This window comes from Ovis aries, chromosome 1, assembly GCF_016772045.2.
Source record: "Ovis aries strain OAR_USU_Benz2616 breed Rambouillet chromosome 1, ARS-UI_Ramb_v3.0, whole genome shotgun sequence".
NCBI classification, from domain to species: domain Eukaryota; kingdom Metazoa; phylum Chordata; class Mammalia; order Artiodactyla; family Bovidae; genus Ovis; species Ovis aries.
This window is the reverse complement of record NC_056054.1, coordinates 27,723,925-27,749,169: the sequence shown is the minus strand read 5'-3', so window position 1 is coordinate 27,749,169 and position 25,245 is coordinate 27,723,925. Positions and strand designations below refer to the sequence as shown.

Here is a 25,245-nt window from a genome sequence, read left to right as displayed (position 1 = left end):
CAGTTCATGACAAATAGATGGGGAAACAGTGGAAACAGTGGCTGACTTTATTTTTGGGGGCTCCAAAATCACTGCAGATACTGATTGCAGCCATGAAATTAAAAGACACTTACTCCTTGGAAGGAAAGTTATGACCAACCTACACAGCATATTAAAAAGCAGAGACATTGCCAACAAAGGTCCGTCTAGTCAAGGCTATGGTTTTTCCAGTAGTCATGTATGGATGTGAGAGTTGGACTATAAAGAAAGCTGAGAGCCGAAGAATTGATGCTTTTGAATTGTGGTATTGGAGAAGATTCTTAAGAGTCCCTTGGACAGCAAGGAGATCCAACCAGTCCATCCTAAAGGAGATCAGTCCTGGGCGTTCATTGAAAGGACTGATGCTGAAGCTGAAATTCCAATCCTTTGGCCACGTGATGTGAAGAGCTGACTCATTTGAAAAGACCCTGATGCTGGGAAAGACTGAGGGCAGGAGGAGAAGGAGATGACAGAGGATGAGATGGTTGGATGGCATCATCGACTCAATGGACATAAATTTGGGTAAACTCTGGGAATTGGTGATGGACAGGGAGGCTGGGCGTGCTGCAGTTCATGGGGTCGCAAAGAGTCGGACACAGCTGAGCAACTGAACTGAACTGAACCTACCCATCTTCTGTGTGGAAGATGAGGATAATTTCTATTTCAAAGTTGAGGGGATCAAAGCAGCTGATGCTTTACAAGTGGAGCTCTATACCAATGTGTGAGACGTGTGTGTGAGCCCCAACTGGACTGAGACTTAATACTTGTTTTTGCCATTCTACTCACCCCATAGACTCCTTCACAGCGTGAACCCAAGACCAGAAGGAAGGGTGGGGAAAGCTGTAAATAGGAATGCTGAACACTGAGACGGGCCAGCAGCCGTAGCATCGTTAAGGAACTGCCTGCACCCAAGGTGTACTGCCCAAGGGTACATTCACCTGATGTAAGCATGAAATATATACTTTTTTCATCAAGTTTGAACTGAGGCTTTGGTCTTAAGAGCTCCTGCTATGGGGAACCTGCTATTCAACAGAGGTGAGTATTTCACTAAGGAATATACCTGGCAGCAGAGACATCACAGAGCAAGAGAGCAGAGACTCAGCTCCAACTGTGTGCTGGGTACTTTACCTATATTGTTACAGCTAATTCTTATAACATCCCCATGCTACAGGAATTATCCCCATTTTACAAAGGAACTCACAGACCAGAAAGACAAAAGAACTCTCCTACAGTCATAAAGTAAGGACATGGTGGAACCAAGATACCAAGTTCAGATACTCCTGATCACGTTTGCTGAATGAAAGCAGCATATGTTTATGTGCGCTGCTGCTGCTGCTAAGTCGCTTCAGTCACTGGCAGCCCCCAAATGCCTCTCTCCGATCAAATCAAGGAGTACAGAGGACCTGGGATCTGTTGGGTATTTCCCAAATGGTTACTGAGCAAAGAATGGACAGTGTTGGCTAAGAAAACAGGCAGGTGTGTTGACATGAACTGTGAGGAGGATTGAATGAGATAATGCACTGGAAGAACTTTGTGACTGGCTCATTATCAGAGTTCAAATTCCAGCTGTCCAGTAACTCGCTGGGCAAGCCACTGGACACACATGTAAAACTAAACACAAACAAGAAACCCTTTTCAAAAACAACAGAATACTCTTCCTTTTCACATTATAGCAGTACTTTAAACAATACATTGCTAGAGCAGCGATGTTCTAACAATAAATTCTGTGTTCATTTCACTCAATGGAGAGGTTTCTATGCTCTGTACAATGTACAGAGCATAATCAGCACACAAGATTCAACTGGTAATACCTCTATTAATATTTATTCAAATGTTATATATGCAGTATATATGTAAGATACATATGTATGTGTTAGAAAAAGTATATTATAAAATTGGGATCATATTGATCGAACAACTTTGTATACTATTTTAGAAGTCATATTAGATATAATTTCTTGCTAATTCAATTAAATACCTATGTAAAACATTATTTTAATAATGACACAACTCTCTGTCATTTAAGATTAATTATCTTTTTTAACTGATCCCTTGGATTACTAAATTGGTTCTTTTTCTGGAATTAAATTTTTTCTGTGATAATCAAAAAAAAAAAAGGTCCAACTGGTAAAAATAAATACACACAACATTCTTAATCTTCATTTGGCCTGAAGAATGGTGAAACAGAACTCCTTAAATCTAAGGGTATAACCGCTTTATTGCAGCAGGACTATCAGAATCAGGCAGTAGCAGTTTACTCCTTCGAAAAATGAAGAGGATTTTTAAAGAAAGGATATCCCAGGAGAGAGAAGCAAGTTTACAGGAAAGATGCGTGTTTCCCACCATTACCTGAAGAACCAGGAGCCAACAGGAACTGTCACCTCAGCTTACTACTGGGAAGCTCTTTGTGGGGGTTAGGCAATTAGGTTAAACAATTAAAACAAACAAAACCCCAAACAAAACAGCCTAAGAGGAACCACCTCTAAGAAAGAATTAAATTATATTTAGGCTTTAACAATAAGTACATCTGAGTTATTTTCCAAATCTTACCTCCTGATAATGTCCTTAAAACCGAAATATCACATTATCTTTAGTTATGATCTTGGAAATCATATGTTTAGCTTTAAAACCATGGTTTTAAGGCTCAAATCTTACAACAATGGTGCTCAGGCACGTCATAATCAGTTTCGTTAGTCACAGAATAGTGCCTACTGACTACAGAGGCCCCAGTTTTTATGCTGATGAAGCAGAGGCTTTTCACTCACCCAGAAGCTAGGATTTGATGGGTTTGCCTTCTAAGGCATCAAACATGTCCTCTAAGGCCTTCTCCACGCACTGGAGAAACTCACGGGCATCGCGGCCTTGGTAGGTAGAGACGTTGCAGCCTATCCAGCCGTCCTGAACAGCGTACGCAATGCCCAAGCCATCAGAGACCACGGGGGCAAAGCAGCCAATGCTCACTGCTGGGCTGTTCAGCGTGCTGGTGGACAGGATGTTGTGGTTTATCTGCCTATATGCAGGGTCCAGGAACAGCTCAGGCATGCTGATCCCTTTGGCTGCTGCCAGGTACCGCAGAGCAAACAAATGTCGATCAAAGCCCTGACCTGTCAGAGACAAAATGGAAAATCAGACTCTCAGAACTGAAAGGGACCTCACTAAGTAACACCTCTCACCCAAGACAGGAATATCCTTCACAGCATCCTTGAGAGGGGAAGAAGGGTTTGTCGACCTCTGCATTCACACCTCTACCTTGCTAAATTCTGGGGCAGTGCATTCTAGAATATTCCTTTTTAAAAAGCAATGAATAGCTGAGCTAAAAATCAGCCTAAGATAAACCTAGTTTTTTAAATTCTGAGACTGAATCAGTTTAAACAGTCATGAAAAGTATGTGGAGAGCACACCATGGACTCAAAAACTAAGGGAAAACCAAAAGCCCAAACCAAGTACAAAGGACAAGATGGAGTCAGTGGAACAAAATGGAAAGGGTATTTGACCTGGTTCTAATCTCAGCTTTCCTGCTAATTTGCTGTGTGATCCTGGGCCAGTGGTCTCAGTGCCTAACTGACTACAGAGGCCCCAGTTTCTATGCTGATGAAACAGAGGCTTTTCACTCACCCAGAAGCTAGGGTGAGTGAAACCTACCTATAAAATAGAGAAGGCTGAGACCAGAATGTCTTGGAGGTCCCTTTCAGTTCCAGGACTTTGCCATATGAAAGGACTGGGCTATGTGATCCTTCAGGTCCTTCCTAGGTCTTGAATTTTATCAGAAAGGAGCAAAATGATGCCACTTAGGTAGGGAAGAGCTTCTGAGATGGCCTATTTACACGCAGCCAACACACTACAACTGGGCTGAAGTAGGAGGGGCCGTGGGCTTAGAAATCCTGCACTGTCAAAAACGAGGCTGAAGACCAGTAAGCAATAGGAAGAGAGTAGGTGACACAGCTCAAAGTGACCTTAAATGAGGCTGATGCATTTAAGTCAGACGCATCACCCCATTCCTGCTCAGGGGGAGAGAATGTTCTGTCCCTAGTGGCTAGTCTGGCTATTCAGACTGCTAAGGAAAAAATAATCACCAGTTGGCAGATGGATTAAGCCTAGGGAAGGGTGGAAATCAGAATAGCACTGAGGCACACCCCAGAGCTGAGGGCAACAAGACCAAGCGGCATGCTCCCCAGCCCCGTCTCACCCATCGCTGCTTCTCTGGTCAGCTGGTTGTGGTATGTGGAGCACTTGGCCATCATCTGCTGAAGCTCTCCAGAGCTGTGCTTGGAAGGCTCCCTGACAAAGGCCTCGGAGCACCTCTTCGTGAAGATGGAGGCTGGGCGGATGGCCTCGGTGCGGCCGTGCTTGAATGCCGCAGTGCTACAGGACTCATAGGTGGCCACCGTCTGCCCGTACTGCCGCAGGAAGGCCATCTGGAAGGCCAGCTGAGCCATCGAGTCAGGGCTCAGCTTCTGCTTCTTCAGGAATTCTCTGCCTCCTCTCTGAAACTGGATGTAGTCAATGGTGAGGGTTTTCACGGTGGCATCAAATTTTTCCTTAGCAATGCTAATGCCAGTCTTTAAAGCATCGCTCAGCTTGAAGTTGAGTTTTTGTATGGCCACAGAAGAGTCAGTGCTGGCCGGCTGGCTCTGGGGAGTGATAGCAGGGGCCTGAGTGCTATCTTTAAACACTTCATTTAAAAACCTGAGCACTGCAACACCATCGCCCCAGGCATGCTCAAAGTGGATGGCAGCAGTGCCATCCTTGGCTATAATGAGGTTAAAGGATTTGTCAAACCAGCGGTTTGTGCCGTCACCATGCAGCATGCTGTGGGACAAGTGGACAAAGTCCTTAATGGGGAAGTCATCTAGGCAGAGACAGAACACAGCCGAGTCCACCTTCCTCAGGGTCTCCTTGTTGCCACCACTCACAAGCTTCTGTCTGAGCTCTGCCCAGATGTCCCGGTTCTCACTAGTCAGATAGGAAAGCGGAAACTCGGGGGCCGGGCTATTATCTGACAGAATGTACTTCAGATGAGCCTGGATTTCAGAGGCACTCACAATGTTCCCATCTTGATCCAGGACATCAAAGATGTAGAAATGTCCTTTTCTTAGGACCAGGAGGTGTCTGGCCTTGTCATCGGTGAAGAGTTCATCTCGATGGGGTCTTGGTAAACGAGTTGAATTGAAAAGCCGATAATACTGGGACATGTCCAGGGGATATGCGTTGACCAAGTAGGCACCATACCAAGATAGGAAGGAAGGCACAAAGCGTATGAATCTCTTGAAGGTATCGGTATCACTTTTGGCAGGGTTCAAATGGAACACTTCTGGCTCCAGAAGGTCGGCCCGAAGTGTCTTCAGAAATCGGAGGGCAGAGACAGTCATGTTGGTGGCCCGGATGAGCTGGTCATTATACTCAGACTTTGGATCAGGGTCGAATGACATAAATGGATTAAAGTTCAGGACAACAGGATCTCGAGCAGTTAAATACATATCAAACCAGGGGCCTAAAAAATAAAAATGAACAATAAAGAGTTCCTAAAGAAAGAATGTGAGAAAGAAAAAAAAAATCAAGCATATTTAGAAGAAATGACATTCACTTTCAGAGGGTGAAATTTTCTGATTTTTGTTTTGTTTTGCTTTGCAATAATTCAAAAACATTAAATAGGATCATGTAACATGTGGTCTTTTGCTTCCGACTTCTATCACTTATGGGCTTCCCAGTGGCTCTAGTGGTAAAGAACCCACCTGCCAATGTAGGAGACACAAGAGATGCGGGTTCGATCCCTGGGTCAGAAAGATCCACTACAGTACAAAAAAACAATATTCTGGACTGGAAAATTTCTTGAGCAGAGGATCCTGGTGGGCTACAGTCCATGTGGCTGCAAAGAGTCGACACAACTAAGCAATTGAACACACACTCTATCACTTATAATAATGTATTGGAGATTGATCCACACTGTAACATGTATTGGTTCTTCATTTCTGTTTATTGTTAAGTAATGTTCCAATAGTATACTGTATCTTGTTTATCCATTCACCTGTAGATGGACATTTGTTTCCACTTGTTGGTTATTATAATGCTAGTGCTTTCTGTATGTGTGGACATTATTCTCAGCTCTTGGAAGATATAGCTAGGGAAGGGATTGCTGGGTCATATGGGAAGTCTACTCTAACCCTTTGCTTTTTGACTGAGAATGAAGTATCATTGATTTACAATGCTGTGTTAGTTCAAGTGTAGAGCAAAGGGATTCAGTTACACATATACCTAGTCTTTTTCAGACACTTGCCCATTATAGATTATTACAAGATATTGAATACAGTTCCTTGTGCTATACAGTAGGTCCTTGCTGTTTATCTATCTTAGATATATTGGTATCTGTTAATCCCAAACTCCTAATTTATCCCTCCCCCACCACCTTTCCCCTTTTGGCAATCATAAGTTTATTTTCATGTCTGTGAGTCTGTCTCAAACATGTTTTAGAAATAAGCTCATCTGCCTATTCTAGATTCCACATGTGATAACATATGATGGTTATCTTTCTCTGACTTACTTTAGTATATTTGATAATCTCTAGGTCCATCCATGGTGCTGCAAATGGCATTATTTCATTTTTTGACAGCTGAGTAGTATTCCATTGTGTATGTGTATGTATTATACATATATGTGTGTGTGTGTGTGTGTATACACCCCACATCTTCTTCATCCATTCACCTACTGATGGACATTTACACTGCTTCCATGTCTTGGCTACTGTAAATAGCGCAGTTATGAACACTGGGGAGTATGTACCTTTATGAAGTAGAGTTTTTCTCCGGATTTATGCCCATATATCTGCATATATGCTGGATCATATAGTAACCCTATTTTTAGTTTTTAAAGGAACCTCCATATCGTTCCCCATAGCGGCTGCACCAATTTACATTCCCACCAATAGTGTAGGAGGGCTCCCTTTTCTCCACACCCTCTCTGGCATTTATTATTTGTAGATCTTTTTAATGATGACTATTTTGATTGGCGTGAGGCAATACCCCATATTTTTTTTCTCAAATAATTAGCGATATTGAGCATCTCTTCATGTGCTCATTGGCTATCTCTATATGTCTTCTTTGGTGAAATGTTTATTTAGGTCTTCTTCCCATTTTTTTGATTGGGCTGTTTGTTTTTTTTATATTGAACTGTAGGAGCTGTTTGTACATTTTGGAGACTAATCTCTGTTGGTTACATCATTTGCAAATATTTTCTCTCATTTCACAGGTTGTCTTTTTGTTTTATTTATGGTTTCCTTTGCTGTGCTTTTAAAGCTTTTTAAGTTTAATTAGGTTCCATTCACTTATTTTTGCTTTTATTTCCATTACTCTAGGAGACAGACCTAAAAAAAAAATATTGCTATGGTTCATGTCAAAGAGTATTCTCCTGATGTTTTTCTCTAGTAGCTTTATTGTAACTGATCTTATACTTAGGTCTTTGATCATTTTGAGTTATTTTTGTATACGGTATTAGAGAATGTTCTAACTTCGTTCTTTTACACATGGTTCTCCAGTTTTCCCAGCACCACTTATTAAAGAGACTGTCTTGTCTCCACTGTATATTCTTGCCTATTTTGTGATAGATTAATTGACCATAGGTGTGTGGATTTATTTCTGGGCTCTCTATTTTGTTCCACTGATACATATGTCTGTTTTTGTGCCAATACCATCAATCACGTGCACACCTTTTGTTCAGCCTGGCCATACTCCAAGCCCTTTGGGCTGTCTCCCCACAGCCAAACCATGTCCTACCCCTGGGTCTGCCCTCTGAAACCTAAGTTTCAGCACCCAGTTGCTGCACACACCAGCAGGCAGGTGTCTTGGGCTCAGAAGTGAGGCAATATGGCCCAGACCATCTGTGGGTCTCTCTACTCTGCAGGGTAGCAAGCCAGCTCCTACACTCTTCTCTCCAGCCTCTGAAGCTCCCTATCTGTCCTGGCGGATCTCATACTCAGTGAAGGAGGCTGTCAGGTGAGGGAAGAGGTCATCTTTCACAGCTCCCTCCCAGGAGCACAGGTCCTGTCCCACTTCCTCTTCTCCCTTTCCCCTTCATCCTACCCAGTTAAGTGGGGACCTTCCTTGCATCTTTGGTTGTATGGGATTTTCTGCAAGCTTTCAGTAGATATTCTACTGTTCCACATGTAGAAATATTTCTGACATATCGGTGGGAGGAGGAGAATTCCATGTCCTTCTACTCCACTATCGTGAACCAGAACTCCATGTTTAATCTTTTGAGGAATTGCCAAGGTGTCTTCCGAAGTGGCTGCACCATTACCACCAGCAGTGTACAAGGGTTTCAATTTCTCCACATCCTCAGCAACATTTGTTACCATTCAGTTCAGTTCAGCTGCACAATTGTTTCCGACTCTTGACTCTTCACGACCCACTGGACTGCAGCATGCCAGGTTTCCCTGTCCATCACCATCCTGGAGCTTTTTCAACTCATGTCCATTGAGTCGCTGATGCCATCCAACCATCTTGTGCTCTGTCCTCCCCTTCTCCTCCTGGTTTCAATCTTTCCCAGCATCTGGGTCTTTTCCAATGAGTCAGCTCTTCACATCAGATAGCCAAAGTATTGGAGTTTCAGCTTCACCATCAGTCCTTCCAATGAATATTCAGGACTGAATTCCCTTAGGATGGACTGGCTGGATCTCCTTGCAGTGCAGGGGCCTCTCAAGAGTCTTCTCCAAAACCACAGTTTAAAAGCATCAATTCTTCAGCGCTCAGCCTTCTTTATGGTCCAACTCTCACATCCATACATGACTACTTGGAAAACCATAGCTTTGACTAGACAGACTTTTGTTGCCAAGTAATGTCTCTGCTTTTTAATATGCTGTCAAACTTTTCCTCCAAGGAGCAAGCATCTTTTAATTTCATGGCTGCAGTCACCATCTGCAGTAATTTTGGAGCCCAAGAAAATAGTCTTTCACTGTTTCCATTGTTTCTCCATCTATTTGCCATGAAAGGATGGGACCAGATGCCATGATCTTCATTTTTTGAATATTGAATTTTAAGCCAGCTTTTTCACTCTCCTCTTTCACTTTCATCAAGAGGCTCTTTAATTCTTCTTCACTTTCTGCCATAAGTGTAGTGCCATCTGCATATCTCAGGTTATTGATATTTTTTACGGTAATCTTGATTCCAACTTGTGTTTCTTCCAGCCCAGCATTTCTCATGATGTACTCTGCATGTAAGTTAAACAAGCAGGGTGATAATATACAGCCTTGACGTACTCCTTTTCCTATTTGGAACCAGTCTTGTTCCATGTCCAGTTCTAACTGTTGCTTCTTGACCTGCATACAGATTTCTCAGGAGGCAGGTCAGGTGGTCTGTTATTCCCATCTCTTTCAGAATCTTCCACAGCTTGTTGTGATCCACACAACAATTTATTTGGTGTAGTCAATAAAACAGAAATAGATGTTTTTCTGAAACTCTCTTGGATGTTTGATGATCCAATGGATACCAGCAATTGGATCTCTGGTTCCTCTGCCTTTTCTAAATCCAGCTTGAACATCTGGGAGTTCTTGGTTCACACACTATTGAAGCCTGGCTTGGAGAATCTTGAGCATTACTTTGCTAGCGTGTGAGATGAGTGCAATTGTGCAGTAGTCTGCATGTTCGCTGGCACTGCCCTTCTTTACGATTGGAATGAAAACTGACCTTTTCCAGGCCTGTGGCCACTGATAAGCTTTCCAAATTTGCTGCCATTCTGAGTGTAGCACTTTTGCAGCATTATCTTCTAGGATTTGAAATAGTGCAACTGGAATTCCATCACCTCCACTAGCTATGTTCATAGTGATGTTTCCTCAGTCCCATTTGATTTCATATTCCAGGATGTCTGGCTCTAGGTGTGTGATCACACCATCGTGGTTATCTGGGTCATGAAGATCTTTTTTGTATACTTCTTCTGTGTATTCTTGCCAACTCTTCTTAGTATCTTCGGCTTCTGTTATGTCCGTACTGTTTCTGTCCTTTTTTGTGCACATCTTTGCATGAAGTGTTCCCTTGGTATTCCTAATTTTTTTTTGAAGAGATCTCCAGTCTTTCCCATTCTATTGTTTTCCTCTACTTCTTTGCACTGATTGCTGAGGAAGGCTTTCTTATCTCTCCTTGCTATTCTTTGGGATTCTCCATTCAGATGATATATCTTTCCCTTTTTCCCTTTGCCTTTCACTTCTCTTCTTTTCTCAGCTATTTGTAAGGCCTCCTCAGACAAACCATTTTGCCTCTTTGCATTTCTTTTTCTTGGGGATGGTCTTGATCACCTCCTCCTGTACAATGTCACAAACCTCCATCCATAGTTCTTCTGGCACTCTGTGTATCAGATCTAATCCCTTAAACTTATTTGTCACTTCCACTGTATAATCATAAGGGATTGATTTAGGTCATATCTGAATGGTCTAGTGGTTTTCTCTACTTTCTTCAATTTAAGTCCAAATTTGGCAATAAGAAGTTCATGATCTGAGCCATAGGCAGCTTTTGACCTTGTTTTTGCTGACTGTATAGAGCTTCTCCATCTTTGGCTGCAAAAAATATAATTAGTCTGATTTCAATATTGACCATGTGGTGATGTCCATGTGTAGAGTCTTCTCTAGTGGTGGTGTTGACGTTACTATCAGTCTTATTTGACTGGAGCCACTCTAGTGGATAACCACCACTGCGGTTTTGACTTACATTTCTCTAATATTTATTACTTGCTTGTTCCTCCTCACTCTGTTTTCCTCCTTAACACTTACAGAAATAAAAAACAGTAATTCCTCACTTGCACTCACACTGAAACAGAACAGTTTTTAATCCCCATCCCTCCTGTGCTTCACCTCCTTTCAGGCATAATATCCATACTTGACTGTCTCCCTAAAATGACAGAAAGTTTTCACCATCATTCTGTGTACTATGTACATTACTCCCTCTTTTAGGAAATACTTGAAAGGCAATTAGAAATAACTCAGTGCATATGAGCCCCTCAAACTAGCCTCTGTATTTCTGTGGATGCTTGTAAAAATTCCAGAAGCAGTATCTTATTAGAAAATATGTTTTCAAGGGAAGTTCCTAGTTGGATTAGCAAGCATGGGTAAACTCTACAAATATGGGGTATCTTCAACGGGAATAAGTAGTTTTTATACATAAAGCATTGGGGAAGAATCAATGGACAAAAATTTATCTATTATACATTTGTTGATCCATTAATTCCATTTCATTCCTTGAGAATCAGTGCCATGCCTGGGGATAGAGCATGGACTTCAATTCAGAAGAACTCTGGTAAAGGAGATAAACAGAACTAAAATAGAATGCAATTCATTAAAATGGGGGTAAGATACATTTGATGAAAGAAGACATGAATTTACGCTTCTGATCCCTCGAGTAAAAGAATTTTTAAAAGACATAAGCCAATAAGGCAAAGAGAATAAGAGAGAAGAAAGGAACAAATACTGGAAAGTATAAAATTATCTAGCAGAGTCAGAGAAAGCCAACCCTAAGCTGGCAGCAGAGAAAGCCAGGAAACAATATGACTTAAGCAGCAGAACCCCCAAATGGCTCAGGATATAGCAGCCTAGGTACATCTGGTTGAAGGGCTGTTTCATTAGAACCCCACCCCCCAGATTCCCTCCCTACTCCAGTGGAAGACTTAAGTTGTTTTCACTGGAGAAAGTAAAATTGGGAGACATAAGTCACAGATGAGAACTCAAGTCTTCTTTCCTTAATCCCACTCCTGCAACAGCAGCAACCAGGAATATACCTTTCGGCAGTTAACTGGAAAAGGCTTCCAGAAGTCTAAATAACCCAAAGACACCAACATTAGGGGCACCCCGAGGAAGTGGTTTAGCTGATCACATTACACTAAAGCTATGACTGACAAGCCCACTCTCATTTATAAAAATTCCCACAACTTTAAATATTTCATTCAGGTCTAAGACAACAGAGAAGGATTATGAAACATCTGAAGAAAGAAAAGAGGGTAAAACAAACAGGAAAAAAAGCAAACTGCAGAAAGACCGTTAAGGAAGAAAAGAAATTTTAAAAAAATTCCCAAATAAATTATTAGGCACATAGAAAGGAAAACAAAAAAAGGTATAATTATTTATCATAGAGAAAACCAAGTTAGTATGGAAAAGGAAAAACAATTCCAATGTGCTACACAACTCAGTTGACAACAGTGTTTACATGATTATAACAGTATAAACACCAGGTAGCTTCCCTGGTGGCACAGTTGGTAAAGAATCTGCCTGCATTGCAGGAGACCTGCATTCGATCCCTGGGTTGGGAAGATCCCTGAAGAAGGGAATATCCACTCCTGTATCCTTGTCTGAAGAATCCCATGATAGAGGAGCATGGTGGGCTACAGTCCATGGGATCACAAAGAGTTGGGACACGACTGAGCAACTAAGCACAGCATAGCATGCTGTGACAATAAGGGGATGGAAATGTGGTGAGGATACAAGAGACCAACAAATCCTAATCTTTTATAGTGAGACATCTATAGATAATGCCTAAAACTAAAAAAGATGCATTGATATGATATGAATAAGTAATTTAGAGAATGGGGCAAAAGGAGAAGTGAGAAATTAAATCAAGGTCAGGAAACTGCTGCTTCTCATAACAAGCATGAGAAAACTATTTGATTCTTTAAATGATATGGATGTATAACCTTACTACAAACATAAACTGAGTTACAGAAGTGCAGTAAGAACAGAAGTGGAAGCAACCAACTCTGAATGGGAAGGGCTGAAAGGTTTCCTAGAAAAATCATCCTACCCAGATCTGGTCTTTTCTGCTTTTTCCAAATTGAGAGGTAATTGACATATAACATTATATTAGCTTCAAGTGTATAACATAATGATTCGATATTTGTATATATGTAAAATGCTCAGCACATCCATCACCATACACTTATAAAATTTTTTTATTAGAAGTTTTAATATCCATACTCACAGCAACTTTCAAATACACAATACAGTACTAACTATAGTCACCAAGTTGTATATTGCATTCCCAGCACTTACTTATTTTATAACTGAAAGTCTATACCTTTTGATCCTCTTCACCATTTTGCCAGCCCCTACTCCCAACCTCTGACAACCATCTTAACTGGGTCTTAAAGGAAGAATTTGCCAGGTAAAAAAAGGTGGTGGGAACAACATGGATTAAGGCCCAGAAGAATGAAAAGACTAAGGGGTTGAGGGAAGAAGCTACTCAGTTTTGCTGAAGCATGGGTGTGTCAGGGAGGATGGTGAAACGAGGCTGGAGTGGGCAGCTGGGCCAGACAACGAAGAACCTAGAACGGTACATACAGGACACAGGACTAAATCCTGCATCCTTTTCAGACAGAACCAATGATGAGGTTCTGTCCTGATCCTATCTACAGAGCAGGCAAGCCACTGCTCTTGACCACAGAGTCCAGGCAACACCTCACTGGAGGAAGAGCTCACTCAGCCTTAATGTCACCTCAGGGAGAGAGGATGAGACAGCACTGCACAAGCGTTTTTGGTCTCACCAAAAACTCCTGTGAGACCAAAACAGGAGAGAAGATGCCCTGCTTTCCATTATGGAAGGCTCTGGAAATACCACATTCACAGCCCTGCCTACCCACCTGAAATGTAGCTTGTATGCTTATTTTGCTTGTCCTGAGCGACCAGCTGCTCATGTAGTTCTTTTCCAATTCCAGTTTCAAAACTCTTACACAACTGTTCTGTTTTCCTGAAATGTTCAAGAAAAGACATAATCAAACCATGACAGGGAATAGGTGGTTTTCAGATTCATGGCCACAAATGCATCGCAGAACTTTGGGTTCCCTAGCATATCCCTAGAATCTGGGACTGGGACCAGAAAGTACCTCTGATCAGAAGAGGAGAATCAACCTAAGCAGATAAATCTAAGATATTTTCTTAAAATGACAGATCATGAAGATGAATTCACATCTCATAAAATAATGTATAATCTAGGAGGCAGCTTTGGAGTCAAGAAGAGCTAAGTTTGAATTCTAGCTCAGTTACTTTCAAATTGTATGACCTTGGACAAGTTACTCGATCTTTCTCAGTCTCAGTTTCTTTATATGTTAATCCAGAAATACACCACCTTACATGAGTTTTAAAATATTTATAAAGCTAAGGATTTAGGATAGTTTGAAAAATAATACTTAATAATCAGTAGCTATTAAATCATTACCATGTCAAGAAAAGCTTCAAGTGACTAATATGGAATATTTAAAAGCAGTGGATTAGCTTTCCTGGTGATTCAGTGATAAAAGAATCTGCCTGCCAATGCAGGAGATGTGGGTTCAGTTCCTGGGTAGGGAAGATCCCTGGAGAAGGAAATGGTAACCCACTTCAGTATTCCTGCCTGGAAAATCCCATGGACAGAGGAGCCTGGTGTGCTACAGTCCATGGGGTCACAAAAGTGATGGACATGACTTAATGACTAAACAACAACAAAAAGACAGTGGACAGTTCATCTGTATTTTTCCACCACTGTCCATTAAAGGACTCTATGTGATTCTAATGACAAGGCCAGTATTCCACACAACAAATTCCCATTGTGGAAAGAGTACTACACCGGGATACAACAGCCTGATGGAATCCACTTTTTTTTACAATATCCAATATTATTTTCCACTTCCAGGCTGAATTAGTTTCCCACGACTGCCAAGACAAAGTGCCACAGACCAGATGGCTTAAGACAACAGAAATGTATTCTCATAGTTCTGGAGGCTAGAAGTACAGAATCAAGGTGCTGACAAGACCATATTCTCTCTGAAGACTCTCGAGGAGAATCTGTTCCAGGCCTTTCTCTTCGCTTGTGGTGTTGTCAGGTATCCTTGGCATTCCTTAGCCTATTACTACACTCCAACCTGCCTCTCTACATGGCTGTCTCTTTATCCCTTCTAAGGACTGGAATAAGGATGAAACCTTCTCTATTAATAGTATGACCTCATCTTAATGGACATGAGTTTGAGCAAGCTCCGGGAGTTGGTGATGGACAGGGAAGCCTGGCATGCTGCAGTCCACGGGGTCACAAAGAATCAGACACAACTGAGTGACTGAACTGAACTGCTCTTAACTAGTTACACATACAACTACCCTCTTTCCAATAAGATCACATACTGAGGTTTTTCAGAAGGGAGTGAATTTAGGGGACATACTATCCAACCCAGTACATAAGCTCACCAAGCAAACTTCTGGTCTCCCATATGCTCTCCTCAATGAAGCTCCCTAGCAAGAGCACATGCCCTCTGCAAATGACCAGTGCCAGCTGGCTGACAAGGTAAAATCTGCCAGGGCAGTACAAATTTGGCATTCTAGTGTCTAAACCATTGCTATTCAGTCAAGTTAAAGAGTCTCACCTTAGGGCTTGGTCAGCCCTTTTTGAGTGAAAATCTATTTCCTGAACTTGCAAATGTAAAGACTAGGTCTCAGGTGCCTGAGGACCCAGTCAAATCATAGACACTCCCCGAAGATTGGTCCGCCACCACTTGTCAGCTTCTCCTGAACCACCCAACCATGGTCATTTGGGTTTCTCAGCATTTACCTGAACTGGCTGTCATCCAGCAGAGGCTTCTGTGCACTGAGGTATCTCCTAATGGTGTCTTCAAGTTTGGGAATAGGCAGCCTGGGGAGAAAAGAAGGTCAGTTTAATGGTGACAAGATGTGGAAGAGGTTAGTTAGCTTGCCAATCCAAACTCATAAAGAATTACTGGATAATTAAATTCTTTCCCCCCCCAAAAACACACAAAAAAACAAAACAATAGGAAGCCTAAGCCACTGACAAATGAGAATAGATGAATTTAAGTATCAACAGTACTCCTTTTATTTTCTAGGTAGAAGAATAACCTTTTGATGTATTAATGATGATTTTCATAAACTAAATTAGGAAATATACTAACAAATTAAAAATGGGGAAGCAGAAGCAACCAAAATATTCCTGATTCCTGTCACAATTATAATACCTGTGTTAACCCTGCACTGGCATGGATTTTAATTCTACCCTTACTTTGAACAACAGTCTTTTTCTCTCCTAAGATGAAAAGAAGTTCTGTTTTTAAATTTATTGGTGTATTTTTGACAGAGAATCATACAAAAGAGAAACACAGGTCTATCCACCGGCCAGCCAACCAAAGGATGGACTGTCAAGTCATGCCCAGCTCACCAGGAGTTCTGTGAGGAATGGATATTCTTGGGTATTATGCTTAGAAATATGTCAGACAGAGAAAGACAAATACTGTATTATATCATTTATACATGAAATTTAAAAATAAAACTAGTAAATATAACAAGAAACACAGATATAGAAAACAAACTAAATGGTTATTAGTAGGGAGAAGGAAGCAGTGAAGGGCAGAACAGGGGTAGGGGGTTAAGAGGTACAAAATAAGCTACAGGGATGTATCTATAGTACATCAAATATAGCCACCATTTTCTATTAACTATAAATGGAGTACAATCTTGAAAAATTATCAGTCACTATGTTGTACACCTGAAACTTATATAATACTGTCAATCTACTATATCTCAAATTTTTAAAGTATCAATTTATGGCATGTGAATTATATCTCAATAAAGTGAAGTGAAGTTGCTCAGTCGTGTCCGACTCTTTGCGACCCCATGGACTGTATGTAGCCTACCAGGTTCCACCATCCATGGGGTTTTCCAGGCAAGGATACTGGAGTGGGTTGCCATTTCCTTCTCCAATATCTCAATAAAGCTGTTAGAAATTTTTCTAAACAAGTTATGTTCATCTCTGGTGATCAATTTTTTCCTCAGTAAGATGAAGGAACTGAAAGAGACTGTTTCTACGGCTCCTTTACAATTCTGTGATCACAACCTCAGGAATCCTGTTGATTCCTCCTGCGGCAAAGCAGGAGAACTGCACAACGGTGAAAGGGCGGACTCTGGCATCACCCTTCACAGCTGTGTGGCTCTGGGCATGCTGCTGCTCTGCACGTAACTTTCCTCATACATAAAATGGAGATGATACTAATACGTACTTTCCAGTGCTGAGTGCAAATTCGATGCGGCAACACATGTCACAGACTGAGAAGAGCACCTGGCACACAGTAAGCACTCGATTGCTGTTGCTCAGCTGCTTGGTCGTGTCCCACTCTTTGTGATTCCATGGGCTGCAGCACGCCAGGCTTCCCTGTCCTTCACCATCTCCCGCAGCTTGCTTAGACTCACGTCCATCAAGTTGGTGGTGCTATCCAACCATCTTATCCTCTGTCGTCCCCTTCTCCTCCTGCCTTCAAACTTTCCCAGCATCAGGGTCTTTTCTAATGAGTCGGCTCTTCCCATCAGGTGGCCAAAGTACTGGAACTTCAGCCTCAGCATCTGTCCCTCCAATGAACATTCAGGATTGATTCCCTTTAAGATTGACTGGTTTGATCTCCTTGCTGTGTAAGGGACTCTCAAGAGTCTTCTCCAGCACCACAGTTTGAAGGCATCAATTCTTTGGTGCTCAGCCTTTATGGTCCAACTCTCACATCTGTACATGACTACTAGGAAAACCACAGCTTTGACAATACGGACCTCTGTCGGCAAAGTCTCTGCTTTTTAATATACCATCTAGGTTTGTCATTGCTTTTCTTCTGATAAATACGTTTTTTTTAACTTACTCGGTCGTCAAGTCCTATAGATTCAAACTCTGCTCATGTTCCTAGGGAACTAGCTCATCATGTCTCCCTCAGTGCCTGGAATGGGGTTTCACCATATTGGTGTTCTGCCTACCCCAAACTTTCTCACTTCTTTTAATAATAGCACCCTTTCTATTTAAGTCCCTGCAGTTCAGGTAGAGCTGACTCCATGCCCAGCTCCCAGGGGTAGGCTTAAAGCTTACTGGTTCAGACTCAGTGAGACCTGGCAAGAACCTAAAGACTTAACTGTAGGAGTTTTGGGTTTTTTTTAACTGTTAGGATGAGGAAGGGAATCTCTAACATCTGAGTTACTAAGAAATGAGTGTGAAAGCTATGCCTTAGGCGACGGCTACCACTATGGCACCATGAGGAGAGAGCCTACCTGAGAATGGAGTCACACAAATGAAGAGTTGAGTGGGAAGGCAAATCAGGGTCTTGATGACATCTGGACCTCTTAACCCAACCTGAATTTTTCGGGTCTGTGGGTTCACACATTCCTTTTGGCTAAAACCAGTTTAACTGCGGTTTCTATAACTTGCTACCACAACTGCCATTACTGCGGCCTTTTCAGTATGTGCACAGCCCTTCATCCACAGTTCCTCGAGGAACACCAAAAGTGGTTTCAAAGGCACAGCTGAAGTTCCTTGAGCTCCCTGAGGGGTTGTTCATCAGGTGCCTTGAAAAGAGCTATAGAGCTAAAGCCTTGAGAGAGGCCTGGCAGGTTCATTTTAACCATGTGGGTTCTCTTTCCCACCCTCTATCAAAGAACTCCATCCCCATCTAAACACCATTTGCTGCAATAAGGATGGAAGAAAAGTTAGCACCAACTGGATTTCTCTCCTGTCTAAGTGACTCTGATATCAATACCCAAAAAGCCTCCAAGCAGTAGGTGTTTTATTCTTCTCCCTACAAGAACACAGTTATACAGTCTTTTGTAGTTTTACACAATCTAGTTATTATTCTGGTAAAATCATTCTGGTTGTCAAGACAATTTATCTGCAGAACATGTCTTTGGGGCTCAGAGCATTACTGTTTCTATCTGTTATCCTCCACACCTTGGAAACTTGGGCCTCACCTGCCTCCCATGTGAATTCTAGAGAACATGCCCATTATGTCTTGAACACCAGCTATCATCTACAGTGATTAGGGGTTAAAAGAAATCACAAGATCATTGACAATGACTGCGGGTTAACTATAGGCCTAAAATAGCGGCCCATTACTATTTTTTTTAAGACACACTGCCACTCCCCCAACCCAACCAACACACACACACCAGCCCAACTCTAGTAACTTAGGGCCCAAGTGATGACTCTTTACTTTGATCTGGGCCTCCCATCAGCTTCTCAAAATTTCTGAACACGTCATGCATTTTCAGACTTCTGTTTCTTAGCACATGCTGCTCTATCCTTGCCTCACTCCTCTCATGTGGTGATCTTCAAATTCCAACTCAAATATCATCTCCTCTATGAAGCTTCCTTTCTCTGCCAGGCACTAAGTCACTCCCACCACCACACTCATACAATGAAATATGCAACAAATATTTAAGGTAGTTATAGTACTTGAGAATATCTACTGAGTACTTGCTATATGCCTGGCTTTGTGCTAAGTGTTTTATATCAAGGTATTTAACAACCCTGAGAGTAAGGTAATATTAACACCCCATTTTTAGGTTACATGATTTCCTCACAGCCATGAAGCTAGTAAGTAGAGCTGGATTAAAAATAAAATCTGATTCCTATCTCATGACCGTAACTACCATGAGATGCTGCTTCCCACTGATCCATTATACCATAACTATATCTGCTTACCTGTCAAATTTCCCCCACTATACAGTAAGCTCCTCACCATGACTGACTGGTCTCCAAATTCATGTCAATCAATGTTTATCAAGTTAATAATGTAAATGTGTAGGTCAGGCTGATCCACCCTTTGTCTTCTCCAGACTTTTGATTTTACATTCTGAGACTAATTGCTCAGTGCATAAAACATTACCCTGAAAAAAAAACACTTAACTGAATCGCACACCTAAAAATAGTTAAAATGATAAATTTTATGTTTTGTATATTTGACCACACTAAAAAAGAACAAAGAAAAAAAACATAATAGCTGGAAACCAAGCAAATGATACTGCAAGGCTTCCTAGAAGAAAGCAAGTCCAAAGTCGCTTGATTAAAAGGTAGTGAGTGATATGACAGAAAAAGGATGAGAGAAGAAGGGAGGTCCAGTTGGACCACCTAATACTGATATTAAGAGGCTAGTCCTTCTCTTGCCAACTAACAAGAGAAGATGCCAACTATTTTGGCATTTTACCTCACTCTACCCTCACAACAGCCCTGTGAACTGTGCATTCTGATACTACTTTGCAGGTAAGAACTGGGCTCAAAGAAGTTGACAGAACTGGCTGAAGTTATAAAGAGTGGCAGATCTGGAATCTAAATCTAAGTTCTACCAGACTTCAAGCCTGGGCTTTTCATTAACTGTGACATCTAAATGAGTGTAAAGATAATACAATTTACCTCCTCAGAATCTCAGAGATAAGGAATCTCATCTAACTTTCAACATACAGGTGATGAAGTGAAGGCCTGAGGGAGTCATTGTTTACAGAGTTATACACAGGTGATGGGTGCTACAGTTTGTAGCTCCAGGATATTTGCTCTGCAGAGTGAAAGAAATGATCTTCATATTCCTTGACTTTAATATTCTTCTCAGCTTTCCAATTCTACAGTGGAGAAAATCCCTCTGATCTTAAACCTGGGTGGGGCCCAGGCCTATCTAAAAGTTAAAGGCCAACTGCTGCTGGGCTTGGCAAGCGAAGACAGACTCTGTCATCCCTCACCTTTCCCCTACATACAGGCTCAGCTCAGACATAGGAGGTCAAGGCTTATCTCACAGGAACAGGGACTTTTTCTTTCTCTTCCCAGACCTCCTACCAAATTTATACAGCAGGGTTGGGACTAGATAATCTCATTTTAGTCTGTTTTAGAAGTCTGCACACTGTAACTTCACAAGAATCACCTCAGATGATATTCCTGGGAAGGTAGGGGTGGGCAGTTAAGGGTTAAGGGGTTTCTGGTTGTAGAGAAAAAGAGCAACCTAGTGGTTCTGGGGGATGTCTGTGACAATCTTGGTTCTATATACAATGAGAGTTGGTCTCCAACCCCTGGACTGCGAGATCCCTGACGGGCAGCTTGGTATGGAAGGAAGTAAACAGGTTTTTGAAAGAAATTTGGAACTTTGCACTAGGAACTAACTGGTAAGCAGGTGGAGAAATTAAAGTCTGATTGTAGAGAGTGAAGGAATTTGGGGAAATTGCTAATACTGGAGGAGACCTGGCAGCTTAATTTAAGGCTGGGAGTTCAAAGACTGGGAAAGCTGGAAGCTGAATTAAAGAAAATACTGGGTGAGGGAAGGAGAGAGGAAGATATATTGGGGCTGTTTCGTAGGGGAAGTAAATTCTGGAAGAAGTGTGAAGACGGTCGGGGGAGTAGCTATGGTGAAGAGGCATAGAATTTGGGTGGGCTCTGGATCTAATACACGTCAATATTCTTGCCTTGAGAACCCCATGAACAGTATGAAAAGGCAAAAAGTTAGGACACTGAAAGATGAACTCCCCAGGTCGGTAGGTGCCCAATATGCTACTGGAGATCAGTGGAGAAATAACTCCAGAAAGAATGAAGAGACAGAGCCAAAGCAAAAACAACACCCAGTTGTAGATGTGACTGGTGGTGGAAGTAAAGCCCGATGCTGTAAAGAGCAACACTGCATAGGAATCTGAAATGTTAGGTCCATGAATCAAGGCAAACTGGAAGTGTCAAACAGGAGACGGCAAGAATGAACATAGACATTTTAGGGATCAGCTAACTAAAATGGACTGGAATGGGTGAATTTAACTCAGATGACCATATATCTACTACTGTGGGCAAGAATCCCTTAGAAGAAATGGAGTACCTATCATAGTCAACAAGAGAGTCCAAAATGCAGTATTTGGATGCAATCTCAAAATAGACAGAATGAGCTCTGTTCATTTCCAGGGCAAATCATTCAATATTACAGTAATCTAAGTCTATGTCCTAACCAGAAATGCTGAAGAAGCTGAAGTTGAACGGTTCTATGAAGACCTACAAGACCTTGTAGAACTAACACCCACAAAAGGTGTCCTTTTCATTATAGAGTACTGGATTGCGAAAGTACGAAGTCAAGAGCTACCTGGAATAACAGGTAAATTTGGCAAAATGAACACACTTGTCATAGCAAATACCCTCTTCCAACAGCACAAGAGACAACTTTACACATGGACATCACCAGATGGTCAACACTGAAATCAGATTGATTATATTCTTTGCAGCCAAAGATGGAGAAGCTCTATACAGTCAGCAAAAACAAGGTTAAGAGCTAACTATGGCTCAGATCATGAACTTCTTATTGCCAAATTTGGACTTAAATTGAAGAAAGTAGGGAAAACCACTAGACCATTCAGATATGACCTAAATCAAATCCCTACTGATTATAGAGTGGAAGTGACAAATAGATTCAAGGGATTGGATCTGATAGAGTGCCTGAAGAACTATGGACAGAAGTTTGTGACATTGTACAGAATGCAGTGATCAAGACCATTCCCAAGAAAAAGAAATGCAAAAAGGCAAAATGGTTGTCTGAGGAGGCCTTACAAATAGCTGTGAAAAGAAGAGAAGGAAAAGGCAAAGGAGAAAAGGAAAGATATACCCATTTGAATGCAGAGTTCCAAAGAATAGCAAGGAGAGATAAGAAAGCCATCCTCAGCGATCAATGCAAGGAAATAGAGGAAAACAACAGAACGGGAAAGACAAGAGATCTCTTCAAGAAAATCACAAACACCAAGGCAACATTTCATGCAAAGATGGGCATAATAAAGGACAGAAATGGTATGGACCTAACAGAAGCAGAAGATATTAAGAGGTGGCAAGAATACACAGAAGAACTGTACAAAAAAGATCTTCATGACCCAGATAATCACAATGGTGTGATCACTCACCTAGAACCAAACATCCTGGAATGCGAAGTCAAGTGGGCCTTAGGAAGCATCACTATGAACATAGCTAGTGGAGGTGATGGAATTCCAGTTGAGTTATTTCAAATCCTAAAAGATGATGCTGTGAAAGTGTTGCACTCAATATACCAGCAAATTTGGAAAACTCAGCAGTGGCCACAGGACTGAAAAAGGTCAGTTTTCAGGCCAATCCCAAAGAAAGGCAATGCCAAAGAATGCTCAAACTACCACACAACTGCACTCATCTCACATGCTAGCAAAGTAATGCCCAAAATTCTCCAAGCCAGGCTTCAACAGTATGTGGACTGTGGACTTTCAGATGTTCAAGCTGGATTTAGAAAAGGTAGAGGAACCAGAGATCAAACTGCCAACATCCATTGGATCATTGAAAAAGCAAGATAGTTCCAGAAAAACATCTACTTCTGCTTTATTGACTATGCCAAAGCCTTTGACTGTGTGGATCACAACAAAGTGTGGAAAATTCTGAAAGAGATTGGAATACGAGACCACCTGACCTGCCTCCTGAGAAATCTGTAGGCAGGTCAAGAAGCAACAGTTAGAACTGGACATGGAACAACAGACTGATTCCAAATTGGGAAAGTACATCAAAGCTGTATACTGTTACTCTGTTTATTTAACTTATATGCAGAGTACATCATGAGAAATGCTGGACTGGATGAAGTACAAGCTGGAAGCAAGATTGCCAGGAGAAATATCAATAACCTCAGATATGCAAAGGACACCACCCTTATGGCAGAAAGTGAAGAGCAATTAAAGAGCCTCTTGATGAGGGTGAGAGAGGAGCATGAAAAAGTTGGCTTAAAGCTCAACTTTCAGAAAACTAAGATCATGGTATCTGGTCCCATCACTTCATGGCAAATAGATGGGGAAACAACGAAAACAGTGACAGACTTTATTTTGAGGGGCTCCAAAATCACTGCAGATGGTTACTGCAGCCATGAAATTAAAAGATGCTTGCTCCTTGGAAGAAAAGTTATGACCAACCTAGAAAAAGTTATGACCAGCATATTAAATAGCAGAGACATTACTTTGCTGATAAAGGTCCATCTAGTCAAAGCTGTGGTTTTCCTAGTAGTCATGTATGGATGTGAGAGTTGGACTATAAAGAAAGCTGAGCCCCAAAGAATGGATGCCTTTGAACTGTGGTGTGAAGACTCTTCAGAGTCCCTTGGACTGCAAGGAGATCAAACCAGTCCATCCTAAAGGAAATCAGTCTTGAATATTTATTGGAAGGACTGATGCTAAAGCTCCAATACTTTGGCCACCTCATGCGAAGAACTAACTCATTGCAAAAGACCCTGATGCTGGGAAAGATTGAAGGTGGGAGGAGAAGGGGACGACAGAGGATGAAATGGTTTGGATAGCATCACCGACTCTAGGGACATGAGTTGGAATAAGCTTTGGGAGTTGGTGATGGACAGGGAAGCCTGGTGTGCTGCAGTCCGTGGGGTCGCAAAGAGTCAGACAGGACTGAGCAATGAACTGAACTGAAGTGGATTTAATGTGAATAAAGTAAGATTTGAGGAGGAGTACTGAAGATGCTGTCTAGAATTCTGTGAGGGTTGGCTGAAGTTGCAGGGAATAGTGTGGGTTAGAGAGGATATTTTAAGGGGAGGAAGGTGGGAGAGTGTTGAGGAAGGTTTGGTAGGGGTGAAAGGAGAATGCTGAGGACTTGGGAGGGTAAGGTAAACATCTGAGTCAGCTTGGGGGACTGATAGGTGCTAAAACAGAAGAGGACTGGAGACATGGGGAGTGGGGCTAAGGGTTCTGGCAGCAGCTGTGAAAAAGGTGGTAGTGGGAGAAGTAACTATCAGTGGTATGTATCAGGAACTGGCCGATCCATATTCTGTGCAGGAATTCGGGGGCCACCCTAGCTGGAAGCCTAAGAGTAATGTTGGACATATGCAGGTTGTACATTTGTTCAGAGAGAAATGTGAGGGACGATTAGATATCTGATTGGAAGTTGAGTTTTTGGAGGAGTCTGAGAAGAGTTCAAGAGAGAAAATCTGAGAGAACTATGATGGTGGCGGGGAGGTGGGGGGGGGGGGAGGCGGAGACGAGGTGGATTCTGGAAGAGAACTTGAGCGTTCTTAAGTTCCAGTGCCACGGGATTTTCAGACTGGAGAATGCGGCAGCGTCCCAGGTGAAGCTTTGGGGGTGCAAGAGGGTTCGGTAGAAGAGACAAGAGTGACTGGAGAAAGGCTGGGGCCGAAACCTCGGCTAGCTGTGGGCGACAGGGACCTGGAAGCCGGGCTCACCTGGGCAGGCTGTCCTGGTAGTGCATAGTGGGCACGATGCTGCGCTGCAGGTACTGGCTGGGCTCGAAGCCGGTGCTCAGGAGCCGACATGGGGCTCCCGGGCCAACGGCAAGGCCCCGAGACCAGGAGCGCAGCAGCAAGCGGGCGATCATAGTCCTAGGAGGCGGCAGCAGCTAGAACGCGGAGAATTGGGAGTTCTGGTGTACGGAGGTTAGTCCGCGGCCTCAGTGCCCCGCGACAATGGGTCAGGTACTACAGTACACTTTGTGCCCTTCCGCGGGGCCATTT

At 42.2% G+C, this 25,245-nt stretch overlaps 1 protein-coding gene across 1 annotated transcript; it reads right to left on the bottom strand.

Annotated features, from left to right (window-relative positions):
• Positions 1-1,823: 1,823 nt before the first annotated feature.
• CPT2 (carnitine palmitoyltransferase 2) lies at positions 1,824-25,245 on the bottom strand. The gene is made up of 5 exons (XM_004001991.6): positions 24,958-25,245; positions 15,555-15,635; positions 13,621-13,727; positions 4,205-5,509; positions 1,824-3,122 (listed from the first exon to the last, which is right to left on the bottom strand). Exons 1-5 carry the CDS (start codon positions 25,107-25,109, stop codon positions 2,791-2,793), a joined length of 1,977 nt encoding a protein of 658 aa, XP_004002040.3. The 5' UTR covers positions 25,110-25,245; the 3' UTR covers positions 1,824-2,790.

Excerpts from the sequence above, each read along its gene's own strand:
- CPT2 (XM_004001991.6), bottom strand. The coding sequence starts at position 25,109 with ATGATCGCCCGCTTGCTGCTGCGCTCCTGGTCTCGGGGCCTTGCCGTT. Across the intron at positions 15,636-24,957 it reads TACCAGGACAGCCTGCCCAG|GCTGCCTATTCCCAAACTTG; the intron begins GTGAGCCCGGCT and ends TTTTCTCCCCAG. Across the intron at positions 5,510-13,620 it reads GCATACAAGCTACATTTCAG|GCCCCTGGTTTGATATGTAT; the intron begins GTGGGTAGGCAG and ends TTTATTTTTTAG.